The sequence below is a fragment of the Sorghum bicolor genome, chromosome 5, assembly GCF_000003195.3.
Source record: "Sorghum bicolor cultivar BTx623 chromosome 5, Sorghum_bicolor_NCBIv3, whole genome shotgun sequence".
NCBI lineage: Eukaryota > Viridiplantae > Streptophyta > Magnoliopsida > Poales > Poaceae > Sorghum > Sorghum bicolor.
In genome coordinates this window covers 1,486,664-1,511,964 of record NC_012874.2, presented here as the reverse complement: position 1 = coordinate 1,511,964, position 25,301 = coordinate 1,486,664, and the positions used below count along the sequence as shown (strand labels likewise).

General features: G+C 39.4%; 3 protein-coding genes and 1 long non-coding RNA gene across 5 annotated transcripts; 3 read left to right on the top strand and 1 right to left on the bottom strand.

Annotated features, from left to right (window-relative positions):
- On the top strand, nucleotides 7,276–8,111 carry LOC8083027. 2 transcript variants are annotated; one of them, XM_021461119.1, is made up of 2 exons: nucleotides 7,276–7,456; nucleotides 7,614–8,111. In XM_021461119.1, the coding sequence occupies exons 1-2, from the start codon at nucleotides 7,339–7,341 to the stop codon at nucleotides 7,898–7,900; spliced, it is 405 nt and encodes a 134-aa protein (XP_021316794.1). In that variant the 5' UTR covers nucleotides 7,276–7,338; the 3' UTR covers nucleotides 7,901–8,111. The 2 variants fall into 2 exon arrangements, with proteins under 2 accessions (XP_021316794.1, XP_021316795.1); XM_021461120.1 differs by having other exon boundaries at nucleotides 7,277–7,457; nucleotides 7,618–8,111.
- On the top strand, nucleotides 9,512–10,570 carry LOC8083026. Its single transcript, XM_002450124.2, has 2 exons — nucleotides 9,512–9,769; nucleotides 9,883–10,570. Exons 1-2 carry the CDS (start codon nucleotides 9,646–9,648, stop codon nucleotides 10,191–10,193), a joined length of 435 nt encoding a protein of 144 aa, XP_002450169.2. The 5' UTR covers nucleotides 9,512–9,645; the 3' UTR covers nucleotides 10,194–10,570.
- Nucleotides 11,512–13,445, bottom strand: LOC110435507. Its single transcript, XR_002453228.1, has 3 exons — nucleotides 13,063–13,445; nucleotides 12,382–12,458; nucleotides 11,512–11,777 (listed from the first exon to the last, which is right to left on the bottom strand). It is a non-coding gene; the product is annotated as an uncharacterized LOC110435507 (long non-coding RNA).
- LOC8083025 (protein LURP-one-related 5) lies at nucleotides 23,440–25,301 on the top strand. The gene is made up of 2 exons (XM_002450123.2): nucleotides 23,440–23,861; nucleotides 24,603–25,301. The coding sequence occupies exons 1-2, from the start codon at nucleotides 23,484–23,486 to the stop codon at nucleotides 24,987–24,989; spliced, it is 765 nt and encodes a 254-aa protein (XP_002450168.2). The 5' UTR covers nucleotides 23,440–23,483; the 3' UTR covers nucleotides 24,990–25,301.

Here is a 25,301-nt window from a genome sequence, read left to right as displayed (position 1 = left end):
TTCTTCTTCTTCTTCTTCTTCTTCTTCTTTTGATAAAAAAATTGATACGGCCAAATGCTTTGGTTAGGAGAGTTATATATATTTTTTTTTTTGGAAAAAGTTGATACGGCGGCTTTGGTATGTTAAGCACAAATAGTAAAAGCAAAAATAGAGCATGCATATTTGACATATAAGTGAGCGGAGGCTGACACTAATGAGCGCCATGTTAGTTTTCTGCGTATTCATCTGCTTGCACAAGTCATGTTCTTAAGCTCAGTTCCTCTTTTCATTTACATTTCTGCCTCTGCAGGACAAGTTCAACGCTGAAAAGCCTTGCAGGAGGAGATTCTTAAGCAGTTGAAAACAAAAGCACATGGATCTTTATTAGTGCGTCCATGTTTGGTTTCTGAACATCATCTATGCCGATTCAATCTGCCGGTGAGGCTCCGCGAGGACACTCCGTCCACGCGTGCATCCCTGTGAGGCGGCTGACGGTCGCCGCGGAGGGCAATGCCGGGCGATGAGCACGCCGGCGTCCAGGTCTGCTGGGGTCATTTCTTCATCCCAAAGAGTATGGCTGAGATTGGGTTTCACAAAGCTGATTGTTTGGGCCGAGAGACATCCCAAATACCTCTGCCAATTGGAGTATTTTTGTTGTTCAGGCCCGCTGTGGATTCGGCCCACTATGATCTAACGGTGTCGGTCGTGACTCGTGATCAACATTCACTAACAACAATGTACTGAAGATGATGTATCCAAGGGGTTGGTTAAAACGTCATTATCGGTCGTTATCCATCATTAGCAACGGAAAATAAACCCCGGTAACTCCATGATGCAGCACATTAATCTTTTCTTTGGCCCCACATAAACCAGCCAGGTGTGGCAGGATCACGAGAGTTTCTTCGCTTCTGCCAGCCATTCAATAATGTTTTTCTCTTCTAATAAATTAACGAACAGTAATTTTAGCCATGGCTATTCAGCCAAACGAACAGGCTCTAAAATTGCCCAGAGACTTTCACTTCCAATCATATAATACTACCATTTCTTGGATAATGATTGCATTTATTACTTGAAATAAAACCCCATCTAGCAAAACATCGTGGAAAATACAAAAAATATTATTAACTATCAATCCATAGAGTAGAACGTTGTTCATGTGTTTGGGTACAAAAGACCTTGGCGCACTTGTACCGACTAGAGAGATGCCGCCACAACTGAATCTTAGAGAGGGGATTTGTGGAGGATAGTCCGCATATAGAATCAACAATGAATACTACAAATATAATCTGCAAAGGAGAATTGTTTTTTCTTTCAAAGATACTATCATTCTTGCATAGTCAAGACGATTAACAAGTGGTTATTGGTTCTAGGAGTGCTTGTGGCTTCAACTCCTTTCTAAGACCCGAAAGCTACCTATACCACTTTTGAGACATACAAGAGGCTTAGAAATTGCTCAGAATAAACAGAGCAAGCAAAATTGCATTCAAAGAACAAAGCGATGATTATAGCCTGTTTGGTAAGGTTCCTTCCAGCTCTAGTTGTGTGCTAAGCAGCCGAGGTGCCAAAGAAAAAAATATTAGCTTTTCTCGGCTTCCAGTTCATTTAGAAAAGAGTGAAAAAAGGTTTTGATGAACAATGACATAAAGTTAGGGGATCCGGATCGGAGCCACTAAATGTCCTTCCAAACAGGGTCTTATAGTCAAATTCTTATAACAAAAACAATATTTCTGCTACTCTGCCAATTACGCTTAGTTAGGTTGTCATTATATTATAAGCAAAACCACAACCCCACAGATGTACCATAAGAAAATACTAATACTTTCATAATCCCACTCTCGAGCCATGGTCATCGCCTCCATCATCGCTCGCAATAGACTTAGACTGTGTCATGCATGATGAGGTGAAGAAAACCACCTTTTTTTAGAAAGAAAAAGGAGAAAAAGGAAGACATATGTCAAGCCTTCACAAATCTGGTGTCTGCTCGAGTTGATAATATAATGAAGGAGCGTACCACCTGAATATCACATTCAAAAGTGTGTCGTTATAGAAAGTAGATAGAACGTAGGAGCCAAACAAGTGTCACCGTTGGGGCCATTCGTGTATCTTAATCTGACTCATAGGATGGCTGGAAAAGATTCTATGTTGGTACACGGTACACACTCCTATCTTAACCTTATCTTGTCATGACCAAATGACGCTTTTTATTTGTTGGGTTTTAAAGGGAAATGTCAAGGACAAAAAAAAAAGATTTCCTTTTTTCTGTGACAAAAAAATCCTGCTCCAAATGTTGTACCATATATTTGTTGTACTAGCTAGTCTTGTAATAGAATCAATAATTGTTCACATGAGACACCGAAAATGACCTCTCTTTATCACAAGATGCAAGTGTGTGATTTATTAGTGAATACTTCGGTTGTCGAATTTGCTAGTGGACACTATGTCTAATAAAATATCCATTTTTAATTCTAGAGGAGAGAGAGAGGAGTTGTGATTTGTCCATTTTTTCCTTGCTAGTTTCTTCTTCCTCTCTCCTCTCTTTCGAAAATGGTTTGAGTTCTACTTCTACCCCCTCCACGACGTCTCCTGATACCATGACCATGTGACGGACGAGCACCGGATCCAATGCCCAAACTGCCATGACCTCACCACTATGGAGGTCAAGTGCGCCAAGGGCAATGTTAATGCGGAGGGCAAGGGCTCCCCCATCATCTCTTCAACCACATTGGGTCCACCTACTACTATGTTGTCCACAGTGCCCTCAATGTGAAGACCATTCATGCCAGCCTCGGTGTTGCAGAGAGGCAAGCTAGTGAGGTGATGCAGGTAGCAGTGACATCAGTGCTTGAGGTGAGGTAGAGCACCTCATGCGTGTAGCGGTCATCCAAGAGTGCATCGTCGTGAGGAGGTGGCACACACGATGGCCATGTCAAGGTCCAACACTTGTCACACGCACTATGTCGATTGGGATGGGAGAGAAGAAGAGGAAGGAGGAAGAAGAAACTAGCAAGGGTAAAAGGGACAAATCATAATTCTCTCTCTCCTCCGAAGCCAGAAATGAATATTTTATTAGGCACAATGTCCACCACTAAATTTGACCAGAACCAAGTGTCCTATATAAAATCACACTTATTTCCATGATGACCTGTGAAAAAGAAAGGTCATTTTGCCTATTTTAATTATAATGTGTGTGTGGTATTACCATGCATCCATTGTATTCCATGCAAAAAGAATACTGTTATAACATAGCATCGAGTTAAAACCATTTTAATTTGATCAAGTTTATGAAAAAGGTAATATCTCAGTATTTATAACATTGAATAAATGTCCATTTATCATGAGATATAATTTCATAATATACATAATCAGAAGTTAATTCGTAGTGTTCCGCGAGCCGCTTTTAGTGACTATATATTCTCTTATAACATCACAGTCAGAAGATATACATAATTCATAGTGCCCCTCGAGCCATGGTCATCGTCGCCATCATCTCTCGCACTACCCCTGTGCAATGCATGGAGAAGAATTGAAGGCCATGGCCATGAAAATGAGTATACCTACGTCATCCAATGCAAAGGTGTGCCACGCCACGGAAAGCGGAACGTGGCAGCCAAACAGGTGTCACCATTTGGGTCATTCATGTATCTAATCTGACTCATCATAGGATGGCTAGCTGGAAAATGATGCATGCTCTGGTAGGGCAGCTTGTCGATCAGTGTCGTAGCTACCTTATCCTGTCATAATCAAATGGTACTTTTAACTAATTCGGTGGATGGATGGTCATTTTTTAAAAAGCAAAATGTGGAGGACGAAAATGAATGGATTGAAGACACGTAGATACCGAATATGATCATCATGCATGTATGATTGATCTAACTATGTTGGTAAGCTCAGATCGGGTCCTGTTGGGTTGTCAATTTGCCATTGCCGACAGGCTGGTTGTTCCATGTTCAAGCCTTAGATTTTTTAACCGCATTTGATGACTTCATAAATCTTATAATTTGTAGACTCTTCATCTCTTGCAAGTGTTCATAGTACATGTACAGTGCTGTGTTAATAGAAATGAGATATGAGAGTACATGTATAGGAGTGTTATGTGTTTTCCATTTTTTTTAAAAAATAACAATCTTTCTCGTCCACGTTCTTATTTTTTTTTGGTGAAATCATCATACACAGTACGAGTATATGGTTTTCAGATAATTTGGTCAGAGCTAATCCCCTAATTCGACCGTCAGGTGGCAGGCTATCACCAAACTAATACTCCCTTTGTTCCAAACTATAAGATGTTTTGACTTTTCTACACATATTACATTTTTTGCTAAACATTTAGATTTACACTAAGTCTAGATACATAGTAAAAGGATTGTATCTAGAAAAGTCAATATACTCCGTTGATCACAATGCAAGGTTAACTAAACTTTGTTTTGGTGCTCCCTCAAAGATTTTTGGGCGTTCCATTTGACAGGGGTGTCATTGGTAATTTGCCATTGACATGTAAAGTGGAAGTTTAATTTAATAAAACAAGTTTTCAATATAAACAGCTATAATCTCCCGGTTTGTTTTTTTAATGCAAATCTTCATGGGTTTCATTATTGCTATACATGCAAGTTTGTTTCTGTTGGCGCGCCAATAATCTGTGTGTTGATTCCGCAATCCGCAGTATATGGAGAGGTCTGGAGATCACACCTAATTAAAGGTCCATAATTCCATATTCTCTTCGCTGTCAGACATACGTCAATCGCTTTCGTTGGCTGGCAAGCACAACAAATGTGAGCCTCTGCTTGATGGCTACACAACTTTCTACAACACTGAATGTAGGCTTGACATGTCCGTGGATGTGCTCGGGTCAATTTAGCGTCTGATTGTTGAGCTATGTTTCTTGATTCTTATCTTAAGTAAAATTATAGCGAAAAGCATGTGAGAAGTGATTTCGGAATGATTTTGATACGGACTGGATAATAGGGAGTGCTGGGAGCTGATGTTTTAGGCTTCCTACTCAATGCATAAAGAGCAAAATTCACCGTCAGTCCCTAAACTTGACCTGCAGTCTAGGTACTTCAACTTCTAAAGTAATATCTATATATCTTAAACTTGGCAGACAGTGTCATTTAGATTTCTAAATTTTCAAAACGATCACCATAGGTCCCTAAATTTGACTGGCGGTGTTATCCTGGTCCATGAACATTTCAAAATATTCACCTCACGTCTCTAAACTTGGCAAACGATATCATTCATGTTAAAATATAATAATATTAAAAGTTACGTATAGATTAAAAGTTCACTATTAAAAGTTACTTCTAATTTTAGTATTATTTTAAAGTTTTAACAGTATTATTATAGTAGTAGTTTTTCTTTGTAATTAATACTATAAAATTATTATTAAAAACTATAATACTTAATTAAAAGTTCTAACACTATACTACTACTATTAAAAGTAGTATAGTATTATAGTATTAATAATAGATGAAAAATACCTCTATAATACTGCTACTAAAACTTTTAAAGTAATACTAAAATTAGAAGTAACTTTTAATAGAGAAAACTTTTAATACTATAAGAATTTTAATATTATTCTAATACTATATTAATGATACAAAAGTATTAAATTAATTCTAATATTTTTATATTTTAGTTTAAACCTAATATATTTATTGTTATAAATTGTTATAATACTTTAATTTATTTTTTCCTAATGTAAATTATTTTATATAATTATTTTTTCATGATAAATATTAGATAGATAATGATTAATTAACATACGTTGGATCCAAGATAGCTTATAGAGTAGGTTAGATATGATTTATAGCTCTTGTTACATCTGGATATATGTTATGTCTGGATATATGTTATGTCTAGATACGTAGAAAATACTATGAATTTATAAATATCAAAATAGGTTATAATTTTTGGGACACAAGTGCGCTCATCTCCTTAAGACGATTCGTGCACTAAAAGAATGCCAGCCAGCGTGGACACATTGCTCGCTTTTTTCGACCGTCGGATTGGTCGGGCAGATGGCCTTTGCGAGTCCCAGTCCTTTTGCAAAAAAGTCCTTGAATTTAGTGCAGTCTAGGTCTCCTTTTAGGTTTTTTGTTTAAAAAGGTCTTTGAACTTTACCAAAATCAACTCGTAATCCAAGCCCTTTTATAGGTCGGCCTGTCCCTTGCTCGAGCCTGTAAGACCGGTCTCAATGGACAGTGTCATTGCACGGTTTCACATACCAAACGTCATCAAGATTGAAATGAAACCATCTATGAAATAACCCCAGCAATGAAGCATTTCACTTTGTTGTTTTCAAGACTAAGCAAAGTATTTAATTGCTGCAAAGTGATTGGATTACATGCAAGATGGTGAAACGATTTGGCCCTCAGTGGGAATTTCATCCCGTTTCACCGCGTGGAAAACAACTCTCGCGGTACCTCCTTCTCTCTTCTCTTCGTTTCATGCAAAAAGTACAGTTTTGCTGACATGACACACTGATAAATGTGCATGACATCCTGATGAAATCCCCACTGAGACTGGCCTAATTTCATCAGACCTAGGTCTTAGTGGCCCCCCTGACATCGTTTATCTATTTTCCTATGAATTTAATTTTGTAAAGATCATAATAAATAAATATTAATAAAAATGTCAAACCAAGTTTGTTGAACCGTACATAATTAGCATTGAACACATAACAACACATATTTTAGTGTAATTTTATTGCTATAAATATGGATGTAGATTTCTCCAGAGTTTTATGTAAATAATTAATAGGGTTAGTTTCTTTATTACAATTGCTATAAAATATTAAAACGATTGAGTGATTTTACCAGCTTTACGATCCTAAAAACATATGCATTCATCTACACATAATATTACCCCAAGTATGAAATAACAGTCTATCAAATATAATAATATAGTGCAAAAAAGACATAATTAACTAGGTGCGCGTAGCTCAGTTTGTAAATTTAAATAATTGAAATAATACTTGCTCTGTTACATTGTTACATGCTTCTATTCGAGAATAATTTGGTCACTCAGAGTTTAATACTAGGAACTATTACGTACCTTACGTAATCAGTTGCAATCTATTGGAATGGCCCCTTCCCCTGACATGGGACTTTTTTTTTCGAAAAAAACAGCAAGCGAACCAATACGTATACCTAAGTTGTATTCAAATAAATTATCAATTAGTTAAATTTATTATACTAAATGGTCTCCCATAAACCGTGCGTTAATAATCTGATGAAACGAGGCATAATAAATAAACGCAATAAATCGTATAAGCTTCGCGTCGTCGTCCCCTCTCCCTTGCACTAGGTGTGCTATATATCACCTACCACCAAAGCAAATTCGTCAGGAGGGGACGAGGAGGAGGACATGGCTCGACGCCCTTCAGCTCCCATAACGATGATGAACTCTCTCACCGGCTTCACCGCCCTATCTGCCGGCCTCCTGCTCATCTTCTCCTCGTCCTCCTTGCTGCTGCAAGCTCAAGGTACGCACGATCGAATCGATAATCCGCCGATCCCATTTCCATTCCATGCAAGCATGAATGAATGTTCTTCCAATCATGCATGTTTCTGTTCCAGTTTTATATATCAGTTCTAAATCCCCTGATCGAGGCCTGACCAAATTGATTAATAAACAAGCAGGCGGCGGCGGCGGCGTGGAGTCGTACGTGCCGGTGCGAAGAGTGGTGTACCGGTCCATATCACCGGCGGCGATGTCGACAGAAGCAGCGGCGCCGTACGAACCGTTCGAGGTGTGCCGGAGGTGCCGGTGCTGCGTGTCGCCGTCCATTCCGAGCAGCTGCGTGGACACGAACTGCTGCTACGACATCAACTGCAACCTCCCCGGCAAGCCCTTCGGCACCTGCGCCTTCCTTCCGAAAACCTGCGGCTGCGGCGCCGCAAACAACTGCAGCCAGCCGGCGTCCTGATGATCCTTCCTGACCCATCCTTCACTGGGATCTAGTAGCATGCAGATTAGATGACTCACTCGATCAGGGATAGAGTGATTATATCAAGTTAATAATTCCCTGCTGCCAAACCTTAGTTGTAATATTCTAGAAAGAGTGAAAGCTTCCATATTGTTTACATGCTGCCAAAGTTTGTTGCCAAAAGAGTGGAAGTTTGTTAACATCTTTCGTACTCCCTCCCTTTCAAATTATAAAACATTTCAAAAATCTTAAGAGTCAAAGTATTTTAAGTTTGACCAAATTATAAGAAAAACTATAAAAACTTGTGACATTAAATAGATATACTATGAATATATAATTAATAAAGAACTTAATGATACATAGTTAATATTATAAATATTATTTTTCTTATTATATAAATTTGATTAAACTTAAAATGCTTTAACTCTCCAAGATTCTTGGAGTGTCTTATAATTTGGGATGAAGGGAGTATTATATTATAATACTATACTACTTTTAAAAGTAGTATTATAGTATTACAACTATTAATAATAATATTATAGTAATAAAAGTTATAATAATAATAATAATGTTATAGTATTAATAACATAAAAAAGTTACTTCTATAACAATATTATTAAAACTTTTAAAATAATATTAAATTTAGAATGAACTTTTAATAGAAAAAACTTTTAATACTATAGCTAACTTTTAATATGATTATATTCCTACAGAGATGGTATCGCTTGGGGAGTTTAGGGACCTACTTTGAATACTTTAAAAGTTTAGGGACAAGGATAACACCATCAGCCAAGTTAAGTTTAGGGACCCTCCTTTATCACTTTAGAAGTTCAGGGACTTAGATGACACTACTGGCCAAGGTTAGAGAATTTTGCTCCTTTCATCCAAGAAAAAATATAATTATAGGATCTGTGCTCGTTAAAGTAACACAAGTTTGATCAAATTTATATTAAATAATATTAGTATTAGAAAATATATTCAATAACTAATCTAGTGATATTTATTTTATATCATGAATTATATATAGTAGTTTTTTTATATAAATTTAGATAAATTTTAAATTGTTTAACTCCTCGAAAAGCTAGGATTACATTCTTTCCTGAATAGAGCAAGTACAATAAATAAATTTGAGGTACCTGAATTTTAGTTCAGTCTCAAACTCTCAATAGACTGCACGGTTTCACATACTAACACGTCATCAAGATTGAAATGAAACCATCTATGAAATAACCCCAGCAATGAAGCATTTCACTTTGTTGTTTCAAAGGCTAAGCAAAGCATTTAATTACTGCAAAATGATTGGATTACATGGAAGATGGTGAAACGATTTAGCCCTCAGTGGGGATTTCATTCCGTTTCACCGCGTGGAAACAACGCCCGCGGGTTTCACCATGGTGAAACTACTTTCTTCTCTCACCTTTTCGTGTCATGCAAAAGGTACAATTTTGCTGACATGACGCTCTAATAAATATGCATATCCTAGTGAAACACTCAATGACACTGGTCTTAGAAACCGTGCGTTAGTAACTTGATTATCTGAAACGACGCACGGGCGCTAAAGAAAGATTGTGTCACATCACACGCACTTACATACAGTGGTGCCGTGGTGGTGTTAGTTAACCCAAGAAGAAGGGTATCAGCTTTTGTTCTTCTTCGCTTTTTAGTCGTCGTCGTGCTCGCTCTGCTCTACCTTCCACTAGTATATATCACCCACCACCAAAGCAAATTCGTTAGGAGGGGAGGCCATGGCTCGACGCCGCCCTTCAGCTCCCATAACGATGATGATCTCCCTCACCGGCTTCACCGCCCTTTCTGCCGGCCTCCTGCTCATCTTCTCCTCCTCCTCCTCCTTCCTGCTGCAAGCTCAAGGTATGCATGCTTGTTTTTATTTGATCCAGTCATATATATATATATATATATATCAGTTCTAAATCCAAGATGTCCCTGATGATGAGCAAATTATTTGATTAACAAACAAGCAGGAGGAGCCAGCAGCAGCGAGGAGGAGTCGTCGTACGTGCCGGTGCGGAGAGTGGTGTACCGGTCCATGACACCGGCGGCGATGACGGCAGAGGCAGCGGCGGCACCGTACGAGCCGTTCGAGGTGTGCGAGGGTTGCCGGTGCTGCGCGTCGTCGTCGTCCAACAACGGCAACGGCAGCAGCTGCGTGGACACGAGCTGCTGCTACGCCATCGACTGCAACCTCCCCGGCAAGCCCTTCGGCACCTGCGCCTTCACTCCGCAAACCTGCGGCTGCGGCGCCGCCAACAACTGCACCCAGCCGTCGTCCTGATCTTGATCGACAGTCCTTCTCCTTCCTGACCCATCACCACCGTCTTGCTTCCATCCATACAATCCCATGTGCTTGTTTCGTTCCCTCTTCCTGCAGCTTTTGGCTCTTTTAATTTCGATCAATCGTCTTACTCTGACAGAAGGGATGGGTGGATGCAAATGCAGTGGTTTGTTTGTCCGGGACTCAGGGATCGACTAACATGATGGACTGAGATCTATTAGCATGGAGATTAGATGACTCACGTACTGAGGGAGATAGATTCAATGAAGATAATATGTAGTACAATAAACATGTTCATGGCCGGTGTAAAGTTTTTGGTTTTCAGAGATTGTGATTATTGTTATTTAGTCTGACTCTGACGACGACTGCTGATTTCAGAGGCCGCCTTGCATTGCAATTGGTTTAAAGTTTTCAGAGTCGGCGGCTAGCATCGTCGCAGGTCGCAGCAGTTGGGTTGGGTGCTTTGGCTTGACTCTTGCAACACAACAAGAGTACTGTCAAGGTCGGCGGCCTAACTTGTTGTCGTATACGTACGTAATAACAGTACAAGCATCTCTTTGCATTTAGAAAAAACTGTCAACTGACCACGGCAATAATAGATGCTAATATGTAGTCGTAGTATATATGGTCGCCTATAATTGTGCGTGAATTATGATGGTTATTACTCACTGTTACTCACGCATACGTTAATTTGATTTCAGCTTCACTACTGGAATACGTAGCTTTGCCGAGTGCCACAAGCACTCGGCAAAGCTCAAAAAACACTCGGCGAAGTCTTTGCCAAGTGTAACACTCGGCAAAGTGTGCACGGCAAAAAAATTAACGGCAAAGGATACTTTGCCGAGTGTCCTTTATCGGGCACTCGGCGAAGAGTTTACCGAGTACCGCGTCGACACTCGGCGAAGCAATGTTGCCGTGACGGAATGGGCTGCCGTTAGCGTTCAGTTTGCCGAGTGTCAAGTAAAAAACACTCGGCAAAGTGGCCAGGTTTGCCGAGTGTCAGGCGTTCGGCACTCGGCAAAGTGACCAGGTTTGCCGAGTGTCAGGCGTTCGACACTCGGCAAAGTGACCAGGTTTGCCGAGTGTCAGGTGGGAGACACTAGGCAAAGTGACCATGTTTGCCGAGTGACATAGGCCTGACACTCAGCAAACCTTTTTCTGTTTACCGAGTGTCCTGGTCATTACACTCGGCAAACTCTTCATAAGCAATCTTTTTTTTTTGTTTTTCCTTTCCATCCAAGCAAACATTATATATATATATATATATATATATATATATATATATATATATATATCAGATTCACAAACAGCCAACATATATCACAAACACCACAATATATGTCACATATCTCACGAGTGCATCATATTTGTCCAAAATCAACCACAAGTCCACAAGTCCAACCACAATAGCATCGTATTTGTCCAAATTACAGCACAAGTGTTTTCACAAGTCCAGCTAACTACAATAGCATCATAGTTGTCACAAACCCATCATGGTGAAGGTCCTAGTTGATGAGGCCCAAGATGCGATCCCGGTGAATCTCCAAGTTGACGAGGCATGTTATTCGATGCTGCTGATTGATTCTGCACATAGGAGAAGAGATTGCCATATGTGAGAGACAAGATAAACATATACCATGAATGTTGCATGAGTACTAGTTGCATGTGTTAGACTAGATAAATATATAGCATCAATGTTGCACTAGCTAGGTTTGAAGTTACAAATCAGTGAGCTACATAGGTGTTCATTTATCTTTTTTTAACTGATGTTCAGTTATCTTGAAACTGTAGGAGATCAGGAATGATATATTTTGCCACACCCTCTCCTAGGCCTGCAAAAGGTAAAGTTTGCTAGTAAAGAGACTGTTCACCAGCTTCTGCAAAGACAGAATTGAACCTTACTTGTAACAGAAGTAAAGGATAATTCGCTTGCACAGTATACACTAACAATGACCACCACAAAGGATTTGAGTGCAGAGATATCAGCCAAATCTTATTTCAATATTAACATGTACCTACACTGACATGGCATACGAATACTACAAATCCCTTTGTTCAGAATACTAATTTCAGGGTGTGCATTCACAAATGCATTGCTATGCTTCGTAGCACCATAGCAATGGACTATACTTGAGACCCGGTCTACTTTTGTGAAATGCTTGGGACGAAGTAAAGAACCTGAACTAACCTTTGCCAGGCACAATGATAATTGGTGCTGCTTTACGGTTGTGGAAGCAATACTCACTGACACTTCCCTGCAACACACTACAGTTCAGAGGCAAAGTTAGAAATGTACTTCTAAATGCAATCTACAGCTCACGTTCTGCAAATTATAAAGTTCTAAAAAGGTATTCTAGTCACTGTTCTTTCCATGCATTTGTACAAGCATCTCACCATAATTCAGCCAGAGTCACTTTTTATACTGAGCAATCAGACCTACTTTCTCGAATCATTAGATTTGAGCATGGCCTCAGCAAATTTCAGCAAGCTTCCAAAGTAAGAAGTCCAGGAACAAATTATGACAATATTGTTTTAGGACCATCTATCTCCTACTAGGGGATTTATTCATAAGGTTCTTTCATTTGACCATGGGATTTGAATTGAAGTTCAATATATAATAAAGCTGATGGATAATCTCTACTTTGTGCTAGATGTATGTTTCATAAATATTCTGCATGCTTATGTCGGCTGCTACACACGAATCCTTTGACCATGCTTTAGTGTTAGTACATAGTAACACCTATAAGATAACCGCACTGCACTTTATTTACTCTCCAGAAAGGAAAGGCAAGCACATTTGCAGATCTGCTATTGCTCCACCAAAACTACACGCCTGCTGCAAAAAGACCACCAGGAAATTCCAACGAACCTGCTACACCTCCTTCAGAAAATTGCTCCTGCCGGCCGTGGACGTCGCACTCATGCTTGTGCTTGTGCTCTGCAGCGGGTTCGACTTCACGGAGCTCGCGCACGCGCTCGCCGGAGCTAGGGATGCGTCCGGCCGGGATGAGGCACAGGGGATGCAGCGGCGCGCCGGGCTTGGACGGCCAGCTGGGCGTCGCCGGCGCGACGGCGGCGAGGTGGGGTCCTGGCCGGGGTCGGGGCGAGCAATGCCGGGTGGATGCGGCCGGTCGGAGTGACTAGCTCGGAAGGAGGCGGCGCGCGGGCTTGGTCGGCCGGCCCGGCGTGGCTGGTGCGGCGGCGGCGGGGTGAGTGTGGCGGCGGCGGGGTGAGTCTGGTGTGTGTGATCGTGTGTGTGTGTGGATAAGGTGTGTGAGTGTGCGTTTGACTCTGTGGGTGCTTTGCCCAGTGTGCACTCGGCAAAGTTAATTTTTTAAAAAAATATACTTTAGCCGACTGTTATATATTGACATTTGGTAAATTATTATATTTTTTTTTAGTTTTGATCTCCAAAATTTTTCTGTGGTCCTCCTACAGTAATTTAAACTATATTTTAAAATTTGGCATGCTTTTCGAAGTGTTTGCTATATTTAGTCAATTTATTTCATTTAATTGATTTTTTTGAATATTTCAAATTTGAACTAGAAGTCACTCGAATAATGGAAAAAAATAAATGAAAAATTATATTCTTGTTGTTGAGACTAATTTAAGGCCGTATCTAGGAACAGGCCACCAAATTCGAATATCTTGTTCACGGAATATGACCACAAACTTACGGGCAAGTTGGTTTTAAATTCTATAAAAAGAAAAAGAAGTTCAAAAATCAAAAAACTGGTCGACATTTCATGATATCGTATGTGGAGGCTATGATAAAATTTTGATAAGGTTTCACGAGAAAGTTGTGACGTACGATGCTTACAAACCTTAGCATATACACACATATGACATGATATCGTATGTGGAGATGTCTTGGTTTGTAAGCATCCTACATCACAACATTTGTGAAACCTTATCAAAATTTTATCACAGCCTCCACATATCATATCATGACACGTCGACCAGTTTTATGATTTTTGGACTTTATCTACTTTTTATAGAATTTAAAATCAACTCGCCTGTAAGTTTATGGTCATATTCCGTGAATAAGATGTTCGAATTTGGTGGTCTGTTCCTGGATACGGCCTTAAATTAGTCTTAATAACAAGAATATCATTTTTTCATTTACTTTTTTCCATTATTCGAGTGACTTCCAGTTCAAATTTGAATTATCCAAAAAAATACGTTAAAAGAAATAATTTGACTAAATATAGCAAACAGTTCAAAAACCATGTCAAATTTTAACATGTAGTTTAAGTTACTGTCGGAGGACAAAAGAAAAATTTTGGAGGTCAAAACTTCAAAAAAAAAATAGTTTGCCGAGTGTCACAGGGCTGACACTCGGCAAAGCATGTCTTTGCCGAGTGTCAACCCTATAACACTCGGCAAACCTGAAGCGCTGGTTGACGGTCGTCAGCTGTTGTTATGGGGCCAACGGTAAAAATTTTGCTTTGCCGAGTGTAAAATTTTGCCGAGTGTCGTTAACTAGGCAAAGGTCTATTTTACCTAGTGTTATTATTTACCGAGTGTCGAACACTCGGCAAAAGGTTAGTTTGCCGAGTGTCGCATTTTGCCGAGTGCAACACTCGGCAAAATAAGCCTTTGCCGAGTGTCCGAGTTTTTACACTCGGCAAAGATGTTTACACTCGGCAAATTTTGTGTTTCCGGTAGTGCTTGCTTGCATCAGTGTATTTCTATGTTTATATAAGTAACAGATTGCCAATACAAGCAACAGATAAAAATGGATATATGTACACAGATGCTACTAATTTTCTTAGTTTTTTTTAATGATGAAATAAATCCAGCTTCAGCTTTTCCTAACAAGAGAATGAGACTAGTCATTACAAACTGTGAAGTAAGACACAAATTGCACTCAAAATCTAGTTCCAATATTATATTTCTAAAAAAAGAATAATTAATAAGATGGAGAATACGCTTCTCGTCGGCTACACTTCGCTGATTTTACTACTACTAATAATGCAAAGCCTATCGATTTCTGACGCGATCAAGTGGCATCTGTCAAGTTCTTATGAGTTGTGACTAAACAACGAGGTAGATGCATGAGTTTGGTTTCGTAATACTCCTATAATGTAAGATTATTGTAAGTGCTGCACTGCTAGTTAAACAATGCAAAGCCTACTCTACTCTATTCAGTATCTGAAACGCACGTGAGGAGGTTACTCATTCAGGTTCCAGGATTAAGGTTAAACAAACACAGATCAAGGTACTGACCTACTACTCTGTTGACTGTCAGTCTGTAGATATATATGCAGCTCACCCTAGGAAAGCATCTTTGTCAGGCCCGACCTGCCCACTGTACCTCTTCTACTTGTTTAGCTTAGCTAGTTTCAACTTTCAAGTTGCCTTATATTATATATTTACCAAAAAAAAAAGACTTTCAAGTTTCATCGGATTTCATGCTCTGTAACACAGTTTTGGAGACCAATAAGTGAAAGCTTTGTAGCCCAGTTTTGGAGCCCAATAATTGAAAGCTGAAGCCCAGCCCGTGGCGGAATGCTTTGCAAGGAATACGGCCCAACAGCCCATGGTGACCCACTTTTGACATGCGGCCCATAACAAGAAATTCTCCCTCACAAGCCCACAGGCTACGGATGCCGTATGCAGCTCGGCCCACCTCAAGTCTCGTGCTGGCTGTTCCTCCCAAAATCTGCGATTTTTGTATGAATCAAACTGGGAGGAGTTTCGATATCGACTCTTGTGACAGACCACGTTTTAAATTATTTCAAGATCGACTTGAGATGTTTGAATGAGTTTGCACCGTTTTTTTTAAAAAAAACGATCCATTTGGTTTGCATGCACTAGATGTATATATATATATATGCTGACTTTATTTGTTGATGTAATCGTCACGCATGACTCTCGCTGATAGACATCTATGCAAAAACTGCGGCTGAGAGAAACCGCAGATAAAGGAATGAGGAATGCTTGGTTTCGACGTGCATGGATAAGTGCATGCATCTACAAGCTAAGTTTGCATACGATCGACCTCTTATAAAAAAAAATCGGAAATCGACCTCTTCAATTTGGATATATATGCATACCAAGGACAAGAAGTGCGTCAGACAGCACAAGAGAGAAAGTGAGCCTGCTTGTTGTCCATCACGCCGCAAAAGCCACAGCTAGCGATGCACAGGATCAATATAAAATCATCTCAAACACGTACATTTTCTCTTTTTTGTGCTCATGGTGTACGGACTAGCTTCTGTCGGCAAAGTTCACGTTCATAATCACTTTATTCTCGAGTCGAATATATATACCATGGATATAAAATGTACACGTGGAAGAAAGATAAAAGTTGCTTGCATTGGTATGTACACTTAGTTAGGCCCTGTTTGAATCCCATATTCCATAGTTTAGCCACTAAACTTTAGACCACTTTAGTTCTTGAGGCTCCAAACAAAAGATCCAAAGTGTTGTCTAAAGTTTAGATTATATTATAAAAAATTTAAACCATATGAGTGAGCTAAAGTGGTCTAAAGGTTTAGTCCTTCATTTTAGCCACTAAAATAAAATTTAGACTAGAGACTCCAAACATTCTAACATATCTGTGTACATACTAGCGCACCTTCAATGACATCCATCAATATACAAATACATATACTTGTATTTTATTCCTTTTTTCATGATGTCTCCTACTACCATAAAATTTTATTTGCAGAGGCAGATGAGCAACTCCCTTGTGTAAATAGGGCAACCAGACGTTTGTACAAATAGTATTTACATAGGCACAAGCTTAGGTTTGGCTGAGACCGAGGCTGCATCCCTCCCTCTCACTTCCTACTCCCAAAGATCAAGGCCGACCTAGTGAGAGGATGAGGCAAGCAACATCAATGGTGATTGGGAGGCAGTGCTTAAGGGCAAGGTCTAGTGCTTATGCTCATGCTCCTTCTCCTTGTCCACCTATAGAGAGAGAGAGAGAGAGGAGAGGCAATGATAATGAAGATCCACACAACTTAGAGATGTATAGAAGAGGTGGCAATGAAGAGGTGTGGTGGAGATCTCACCGGCCTAGAACGAAGAAGGATCACATGGGTCACCATGGCCTCATCGTTCCCAGCGAAGAAGGCACGGTTCAAATCCATGCGACCTTGTTGGATCCTGGCATGCTATCGCCAAATCTCCATGCGCACCGCTGAAGAGTCGAGAAAAGAGATCCACCCTTGCTAGATCTCCATGTGTATGTGCCGTCATTAGATCTCCACGCTCCATCCACTACTGGTGCCAAGGAGAGATGGTGCAGGGGAAGAGAAGGGCCTGGGCAGCGAGGTGTGTGGTGGTGGCGGAGGGGCATGTATGTTGGAGGGGTGTGCAATGAAAGAGGGGTGAGGAGCATGGGCAAAGGTAGGGGTAGTGGGATTGCAAAGAAGGGGCGTGTGAATATTGGAGGATCTGTGGGTGGCTATGCTGCTGAGTCGACAAGAGAGATAAGAGAGTTGGGGTTAGGTGTTTATAGCATCGTGCTTTTTTCTAGAGTGGATTTCTCAAGAGAATAACATGTAAAAATGTCTATTCAGATATTTGTAGAGGCAAGTGGCTCTCTTAAGAGACCTCTTTGAAAATGGGACCACATAGGCGAGCTTTGCTCATTTGATTTCTGGATTATTTCTAATGTCGGTGGTCAATATACCAGTTCAAATCCTAAGCCTCATAAAATTGTTTTGTGGTACTGCCCTATACCATCAACATCTAACGAGGTGCTGATCTCATTTGCTACCAACCCAATAACGAAGCTAGCTAGTTAGCTTAGCTACAATAAATGTCACTGCATAAGGCCCAAAGTTTGATGTTGTGTGACAGATGATCAACCAACTAATCAAATTTGCAACTTGCAGATTATCACGTTCCTTCATGTCCTCTGTCGACCTTCATAGCACCAAACCCACCATTACCCCATTAGGCTAGGACTAAACAATGGACATCTTGTATGATCTTGAAAATGATGGGGTTAGACGTGACAACGTAAAAGCGCATTCACAAGTCGCTGGTGTTATTAGCTACTACCTCGATTTTGCAATGTTTGTTCGGTCTATATATCTACACCGCAAGACACGGAATAATAAGCTAAATATATTTTTCTAAAAAAAGATAGGATCATTTTTGCCATTGTTATTACTTATTAGAAATGCATATTCTATATATTACGGTGATGACGCATTTGATGGATATGCAAATTAAACTTTTTCTTACGATCATGATTATCGATATCGATATACAGACACTCATATATACATGCACATTCCTCATCCCCCATGAGCACTTCCATAATTAGGCAAAATGTTAAATTTCATTTCGAGCATATTCGCTTGTCTTATAAGTCGTACTTTTTTTGCCAGTCAATAGTATTTATCTCTTATAATAAATCAGCCAACAGTATTTTCATCCATATACGTGGACTGGAGACTGGACAAGCAATATTGTGAAGCAAAATGTTAAATTTCTGCTTGTCACCAATGGAAGCAACGTGGGCTGGATTTTGTGCCGTCCTGATCGGACTCCAGCAGAGCGATCAGTCTTATTTGAGCAAAAAAAACTAGTGATTAGTCTTGTAGTTTGAGACGCAACAAACTTTGTTGGTTTCTGATTGGGCATTGGCTAGCTAAAGATCACTAGAGTATGTAGCTAGTGCTAAACACAGTGCTTAGTATAGTACATGCATGCATTTGGGCAAAAGATTCTCGAGTTGATTCTTTTCTTACTTGATAATGCTATTCACGAGTTCATGTCTCTTCCGGCACGCCAGAAGGCATCTTCACTCGTTTCGGCTATTTGCTCCATCAATTGGGATAGTTGCGGTAATACCTTGTTACCAGTGGCGGATCTAGGATTTTAATCATGGGGGTACGAACGAAAACGATATAGTTCATCGATATGAACATAACATAATTAGATCACTAAACGGTGATAAAATAGTTGTGAATATAGAGTATTAAAGTTGTTATATAAGCTGAGTAGACTAGCAATTATGTATAATAATGTATTATATACATATATATATTATTAAAGAGTATACATATTAAATGTTTTTCAAAAAAATTTTGGGGGACAGCTGTCCCCCCATGCTACTACTCTAGAACCGCCGCTGCTTGTTACATACGCCATATATATAGGTGGAATAAACCTAGCTAAAGACATGCATCACAACACAAGTGTGTAGTCTCTTTTGTACATGTGACATTATTAAGATAGATAATCTAAATATCCCCTTAAAGTTGCATCTAATTAGCACTCTTGCCATTATTAAAAAATAAACTAAAATATATATCCTATAAAATCTATATATAAAGTGCTAACATAAGTTATTATGAAAAAAGTTTGAATAACGATAAATTGTGTCTATAAATGCTTCTGAATTATCTACTTCTATCACTACTAATATGTAAAAGATAGCTTAAAATAAACATACATGTTATGCATTCTTGCAAATGAAGTATATATCAATACAAGCATGCATGCATGAGACAAAAATACTGTTTTTCTAGGATGCAAAAAAATGTTCCTTAATGGTTCATATAATTATGACAATAGCAAATCATTTAAAATTTTGTAGCAATACCATAAAGATAATAATAACTATTGTTATTTTAAAGTTTTAATAATTATTAGGTAATTTTGCACTTTAGACAATTTTATAGATTTGGTTACAATATTATATCATATCTGTATTGATAGTACTCCCTCGATCTATTCTCAAGTTTCAGTTCCTAGAATCTATGCCAGTCAAACTTTTTTAAGCTTCAAACTTTATAGAAAAAACATCAATATCTATAATATAAATGAGTATCTTATGAAAATATATTATATGATAAATCTAAAGGTACTAATTTAGTACTATAAATCTTAGTGTTTTTTCCTAAAAATTCGGTTACAGCTCAAAAAAAAATTGACTTAAGACAACTTTAGAAATTGAAGCTTTCAGAGATAGAGAGGGGATAACTGTAAGCACTCCATTACTATATATAAAAATCACTACTACATGCATAATTCTTTGGTAGAGAAAATTCAATATCTTAAACACCAAAGGCCAATGCAAACCAAAGGTTGCCATGTCGTTCCTGGTTTTTTAATTTTGTTTGGACTAGACAACAATTTTTAGGCTTAAATATTAATATCATCCGGAGGTTAGCACTATTGGTTTCTCCTAGATCTCACTTAAAAGCTCTGCCCATCTTGAGCGATGTGATTCAGGTGTAAACGAACATGTATATCATCATTATAATTAAAGTGTAGCCTAGACATGAAAATCATTACTTTTTAATAAAATTAAGAGTTTTCATAAAAGCTACAATAAGGGCAAGAGTTTCAACTATAACATGCTGATAAAAATTTGTAGCGACTAATAAGATCAAAACATGAGAATCGAGATATATATCCATGACGTCAGGAGAAATAGGTTGCACCAAGAGCCACCATAACTTAAGATGAGATTCAACTAGATGCACATTAAAGACCATGAAGTCCCATGTACAGAGAAAAAAAAATCTACGGACCGGGTTTGAAGAAAGATATATAGAATATTTGGTAAGTTCATCAGAAGTGCTGTGTATACAAAGTACAAAATCTGTTTAATATCGGTATTGCGTTAGATAATGAAGAAAACGAGATAGCGCTAAGATAACTAATTTTGATTAGTTGTACACACTAACATGAAACTTCTAATACATTTATGCGTCATAAGATTCTAGCCTGTGCAGAGGCACGAGTTGACAGGCTAGTGTTCCTCAAATTTGATTTGGCACCCCAGCAAGTTGCTGATGGCAATATCTCATATCTGAATGGTTATTAGACTAGACATAGTAAATAATTAAGCAGTAGCATAGACCGGTTGAAATGTAATTGTCAGAAAAGGAGTTGTGTTCTCTTGACTAAACCACCATGCATAGTGTGTGTGAATTGTGGTGGGTATTTAGTCGACCGATCAAATCAGCCATTGAAAAGGAGAATCAGAAAAATGCTTGTATATATCCAAATTGTTCTCTGTCAGGACGTGCTTTTTCAAGAGCAAACAAGCAAGCAATGCAAGATCGGTTGGTTGTCGACGAGTTAACGGGGTGTCAAGTCTTGGTGGCCACAATGACTAACCATTATTCATGTTATTACTTCATTAAACTAAAGCCTCCTGTTTCTGACTGATGTTTCGATGGCAAGTTGGCAACTACGTAGCTAGCTACTAGAAGGCCGGCTACGAGAAGCTGGAATAATGCATCACGCGGGCACTCATGAAGGCGACATGACATCCCAGGATGGAGCTGCATGCACTCCAGACTTCACCCACCCAACTAAAGGGAACCACCGCCAGCAAAAATTCTATCAAGCACACTACGTAGGATTATATATTTATGTATATCACGCGCGTTATCTTGGGCTTTAACGCTTGCACGGGTAATTATAAATCCAGGTGATTAATTGGCTGATGCTGTAGCCATGCATCTAGCTATCTCTAATGGGCAGAGTGCAGAGCGTGCTTGAGGAGCATAATGACATGTTAACACGCCCAGTTATTAACGACTTAGCTTGTTGGCCATGCAACAATTAATGGAGGCATATATATAATCTTCTAAATTAATATAGTAATTATCGTAACTCAAAGTGGCTACAAAATAAATTATTTTATAGCCAGCTACAGAGCAATAGTTATATATATATATGGGACGTTAAACGATGCTTCGTGTTCGATCCTCTATGTTGGCACTCTTTCTGGTTACAAATAAGTCATGTTTTATGGTTGTGTGAAGTCAGCCGCCACACACTTTTTCCGTGACCTTCTGCTCCCCTAGCTAGGTTGTTGGTGTATATATAACAAATGGTTTTGAGGTTCCAATTTGAAATAGTCCTAATGATCGAATTCAACAATGACAATTAAAACTTGGACCGACTTTTTGAGATTGTTAAAAATGATAATGATTGAGTTTGTAGTAAGTAATTAATCATATATTATTACTAATTGGAGGTCCTAATGGAGCCTCTGCATACCATAAGACATGTTAGGAAACATATAAATTATCAAGACAAAACCAAAGATATTGCCATTAATTTGGTAGCCTAGTCAACAATGATAATAAGAACTAGTTTTCTAAAAGTCTACCAAAATATGCCATTATGAAGAACAACATAAATAACCCCCAAATATGTATTTAATTTAAATAATCCACCATATGTCATTATAAAACATAAACTAATATAGCCGATAAATTTTCATCTAAATTGTCCACCCTACAATTGGGATAGATAATCCAAATAACTCATAAATTAGCAACATGTATTATTATAAAAATGTGTGAAAATATAAATTACATATTTATATGTTTCTTAACTACCCACTTTGATTACTATAAATGCATAAAACCAAACTTAAAGTAAATACATATATTGAGCAGTCATATAGATCAAGTATATATGCATGCTAACAAATTTATGTAAGTTGTCACTTTAGATAATATTGATGCTATAATTGTAAATGCCTATTTATTTTGCAGATCTTTTTGCTACACATAAATTTGTTTGATAATAAGAGAAAATTCAACATGTTATACAACAGAGGAGTTTAGTGTAGACAAACGATGGTTATCACCTCCTTTGTTTTCGAGATTCATTTGGAGTTAACAATGTTCAAGATTAAATATTGTAGCAACTAAAAATAAGATAACAATATATAAGACAAATTCTAGATTCATAACATCATGAGAAGCAAAAGAGCGAACATAACTTAAGGTAAGGTGTTAACAAAATGAATTGAAGACAACACACAGGGTGTCATACATAGGAAGAAAGTAGGAAAACTAAGATAGAAAAAAAATTGCCATATAGACTAACTGATAAGTTTATCACAACTTAATAGAGATCACAAAGTATCTATACATCTATTGTACATGTCAAATAGAGGTACCATTCCCCTGAATATAAAAATGCTATCTTTCAAACTTTAGAAGCTTCCTTGATTATGAGGATATATAGCTAGGATAGTAGATATAGTGGGTATAGGGCGGCATGGGAATCTTTGATCCTGCAGCTTGCAGGCGCATGCACCCAAGAGTCAACACAACAACACTACGCTGCACACACTCACACCGTCACAACCCACCAAACAATCAACCAAAATTCCATTGCAACTAGCACGTCGTACGTATACGTACAACTGTACACTGCACAGCACTACAATATATCGGTGAGACGTGACGCAGACATGACCGGTCACGACTCACGAGTATAAATAAAAACGAGGGGATCGATGCGCCGCGCCAGCCATTGACGCTTTCGAGCGAGATCGATCGGTAAATGACGGCGGCGGCCTTCCCCGACCGATCCAGCGGCAGCATGATGGCGATATCGGCGAGCCGGATCCACCCGTCGTCGGCCGCGGAGACGACGCCGAAGCCGACGCCGACGCGGCCACTTGTTCCTCTTCCTCCCGGCGGCGCCTGCGGAGGAGACGACGGCGCCGACGCCAGCGTTGGCTGCGCGGCGGCGCTGCACCACACCGTGTGGAAGCGGTCCAGCATGGGGTTCCACGGCACCGACGGCTTCTCCGTCTACGACGCCGCCGGCGCTCTCGCCTTCCGCGTCGACAACTACTCGCGCCGTCAGAAGCTCTTCGCCGGCGAGCTCCTCCTCATGGACGGCCACGGCGCGCCACTCCTCGCCCTCAGGCCGCAGGTTCGTGTCTGCAGTGTCCAAAAAATTTCATTTTGAATAAGCCTACACGATCGATCCAGCCGCAAGTCGCATCGATCGATCGATCGGTCATGCTGTCCTCGCAGCAAAATGGGGTCTTTTTCAGATCGGGAAATGGTGTTTCGTCACTCTGCAGGATTCCTGCTTATATATTCTGCTAGAGTTGATTCATTGAATTTCATCACTCCCACTCCAAATCACAACATTTTTTATTTCCTTGTTTCATATATAAATCTCTCGCCACATCGGCTCTACGTACTGGTTGTTGTAGCCTATTTGTCATATAGTACCAGGTCTGCAAACATCTATAGGCTATAGCTCACCAGGAGATTATCCAGACCAAATGAATACGACAATTAGTTACAGGAAATCAGTCAGTTCACTCCACTAAGAAAAATGCACCTAGGATTAGGAAGATACATACCAAACAAATGTCCTTTTTTCAGAAAAAAAATAATTACACAACAGATAAAATGCTAGCTTTATTTGTATCCTTTCCCTGTATGTATCCTGTCAAGTTAAACTCGATTGGTTACTTTGTTCAAAGTTCTTCGCAATATAATAGTCTGAGCGAAATTAAAGCCAAATCCAATGTGTAAATCTACATCCAGAGTTAAACAGATGAACAAGCGTTGGTCTTTGAAAACCGGCCTGCAAATTCACTACAACTAGCTAATAGGAGGAGGAAAGGCTAACAAATCTACCTTTTCTTTTTGGCAACAGATTTTCAGCATGCACGACCAATGGAACTGCTACAATGCATCAGAAGAAGGCCAGGCCAAGACGACAAGTTCACACAGACTCTTCTCGATGAGGAAATGCTCGGTTCTACAGAAAGGCCATGAAGCAGAAGTGTCCATGTCAGGATCATCATGCAGCACCAGCTTCTGGGTCGAGGGCTGCTTCAGGAGGAGAAGCTGCAAGATCCGCAATGGCGACGGTGAGGAGGTGGCGAGGATAACGAGGAAGAAGTCGAATTCGCTGACGCTTGGCGACGACGTGTTCAGCCTCGTCGTCCAGCCGGGCGTGGATTGCGCCATGATCATGGCGTTCGTCGTTGTTCTGGACCGGATCTGTTGGAAGCCGTACACGCCATTGATCTGCTCTTAGCTCTAGCTTAGCTTGGCCATGAGAAGCTAGCCATTTTCTGAGTTCTGACAATTATTGAGGGATGATCAGGATCACTGAAGCAAAGAGAACACAGTGATTTAGCAAAGAAAAGTGGTTAGGAAAAAAATACAGCCGTAAATTGGCTACGACTGATTGGGACCTAACTTGTCAAATTTCTCTGGATATAACTTGTAGGCAGAAATGATTCTAGTTTTCTGAAAAACAAACGCAAATGTATGAGGTGCAATTACTTAGAACCAATTGTATTCTCATACGATGGATTCATAGCAGTATTATAAATGCTACTGGCTA

Excerpts from the sequence above, each read along its gene's own strand:
- LOC8083027 (XM_021461119.1), top strand. The coding sequence starts at position 7,339 with ATGGCTCGACGCCCTTCAGCTCCCATAACGATGATGAACTCTCTCACC. Across the intron at positions 7,457-7,613 it reads CTTGCTGCTGCAAGCTCAAG|GCGGCGGCGGCGGCGTGGAG; the intron begins GTACGCACGATC and ends ATAAACAAGCAG.
- LOC8083025 (XM_002450123.2), top strand. The coding sequence starts at position 23,484 with ATGACGGCGGCGGCCTTCCCCGACCGATCCAGCGGCAGCATGATGGCG. Across the intron at positions 23,862-24,602 it reads TCCTCGCCCTCAGGCCGCAG|ATTTTCAGCATGCACGACCA; the intron begins GTTCGTGTCTGC and ends TTTTGGCAACAG.
- LOC8083026 (XM_002450124.2), top strand. The coding sequence starts at position 9,646 with ATGGCTCGACGCCGCCCTTCAGCTCCCATAACGATGATGATCTCCCTC. Across the intron at positions 9,770-9,882 it reads CTTCCTGCTGCAAGCTCAAG|GAGGAGCCAGCAGCAGCGAG; the intron begins GTATGCATGCTT and ends ACAAACAAGCAG.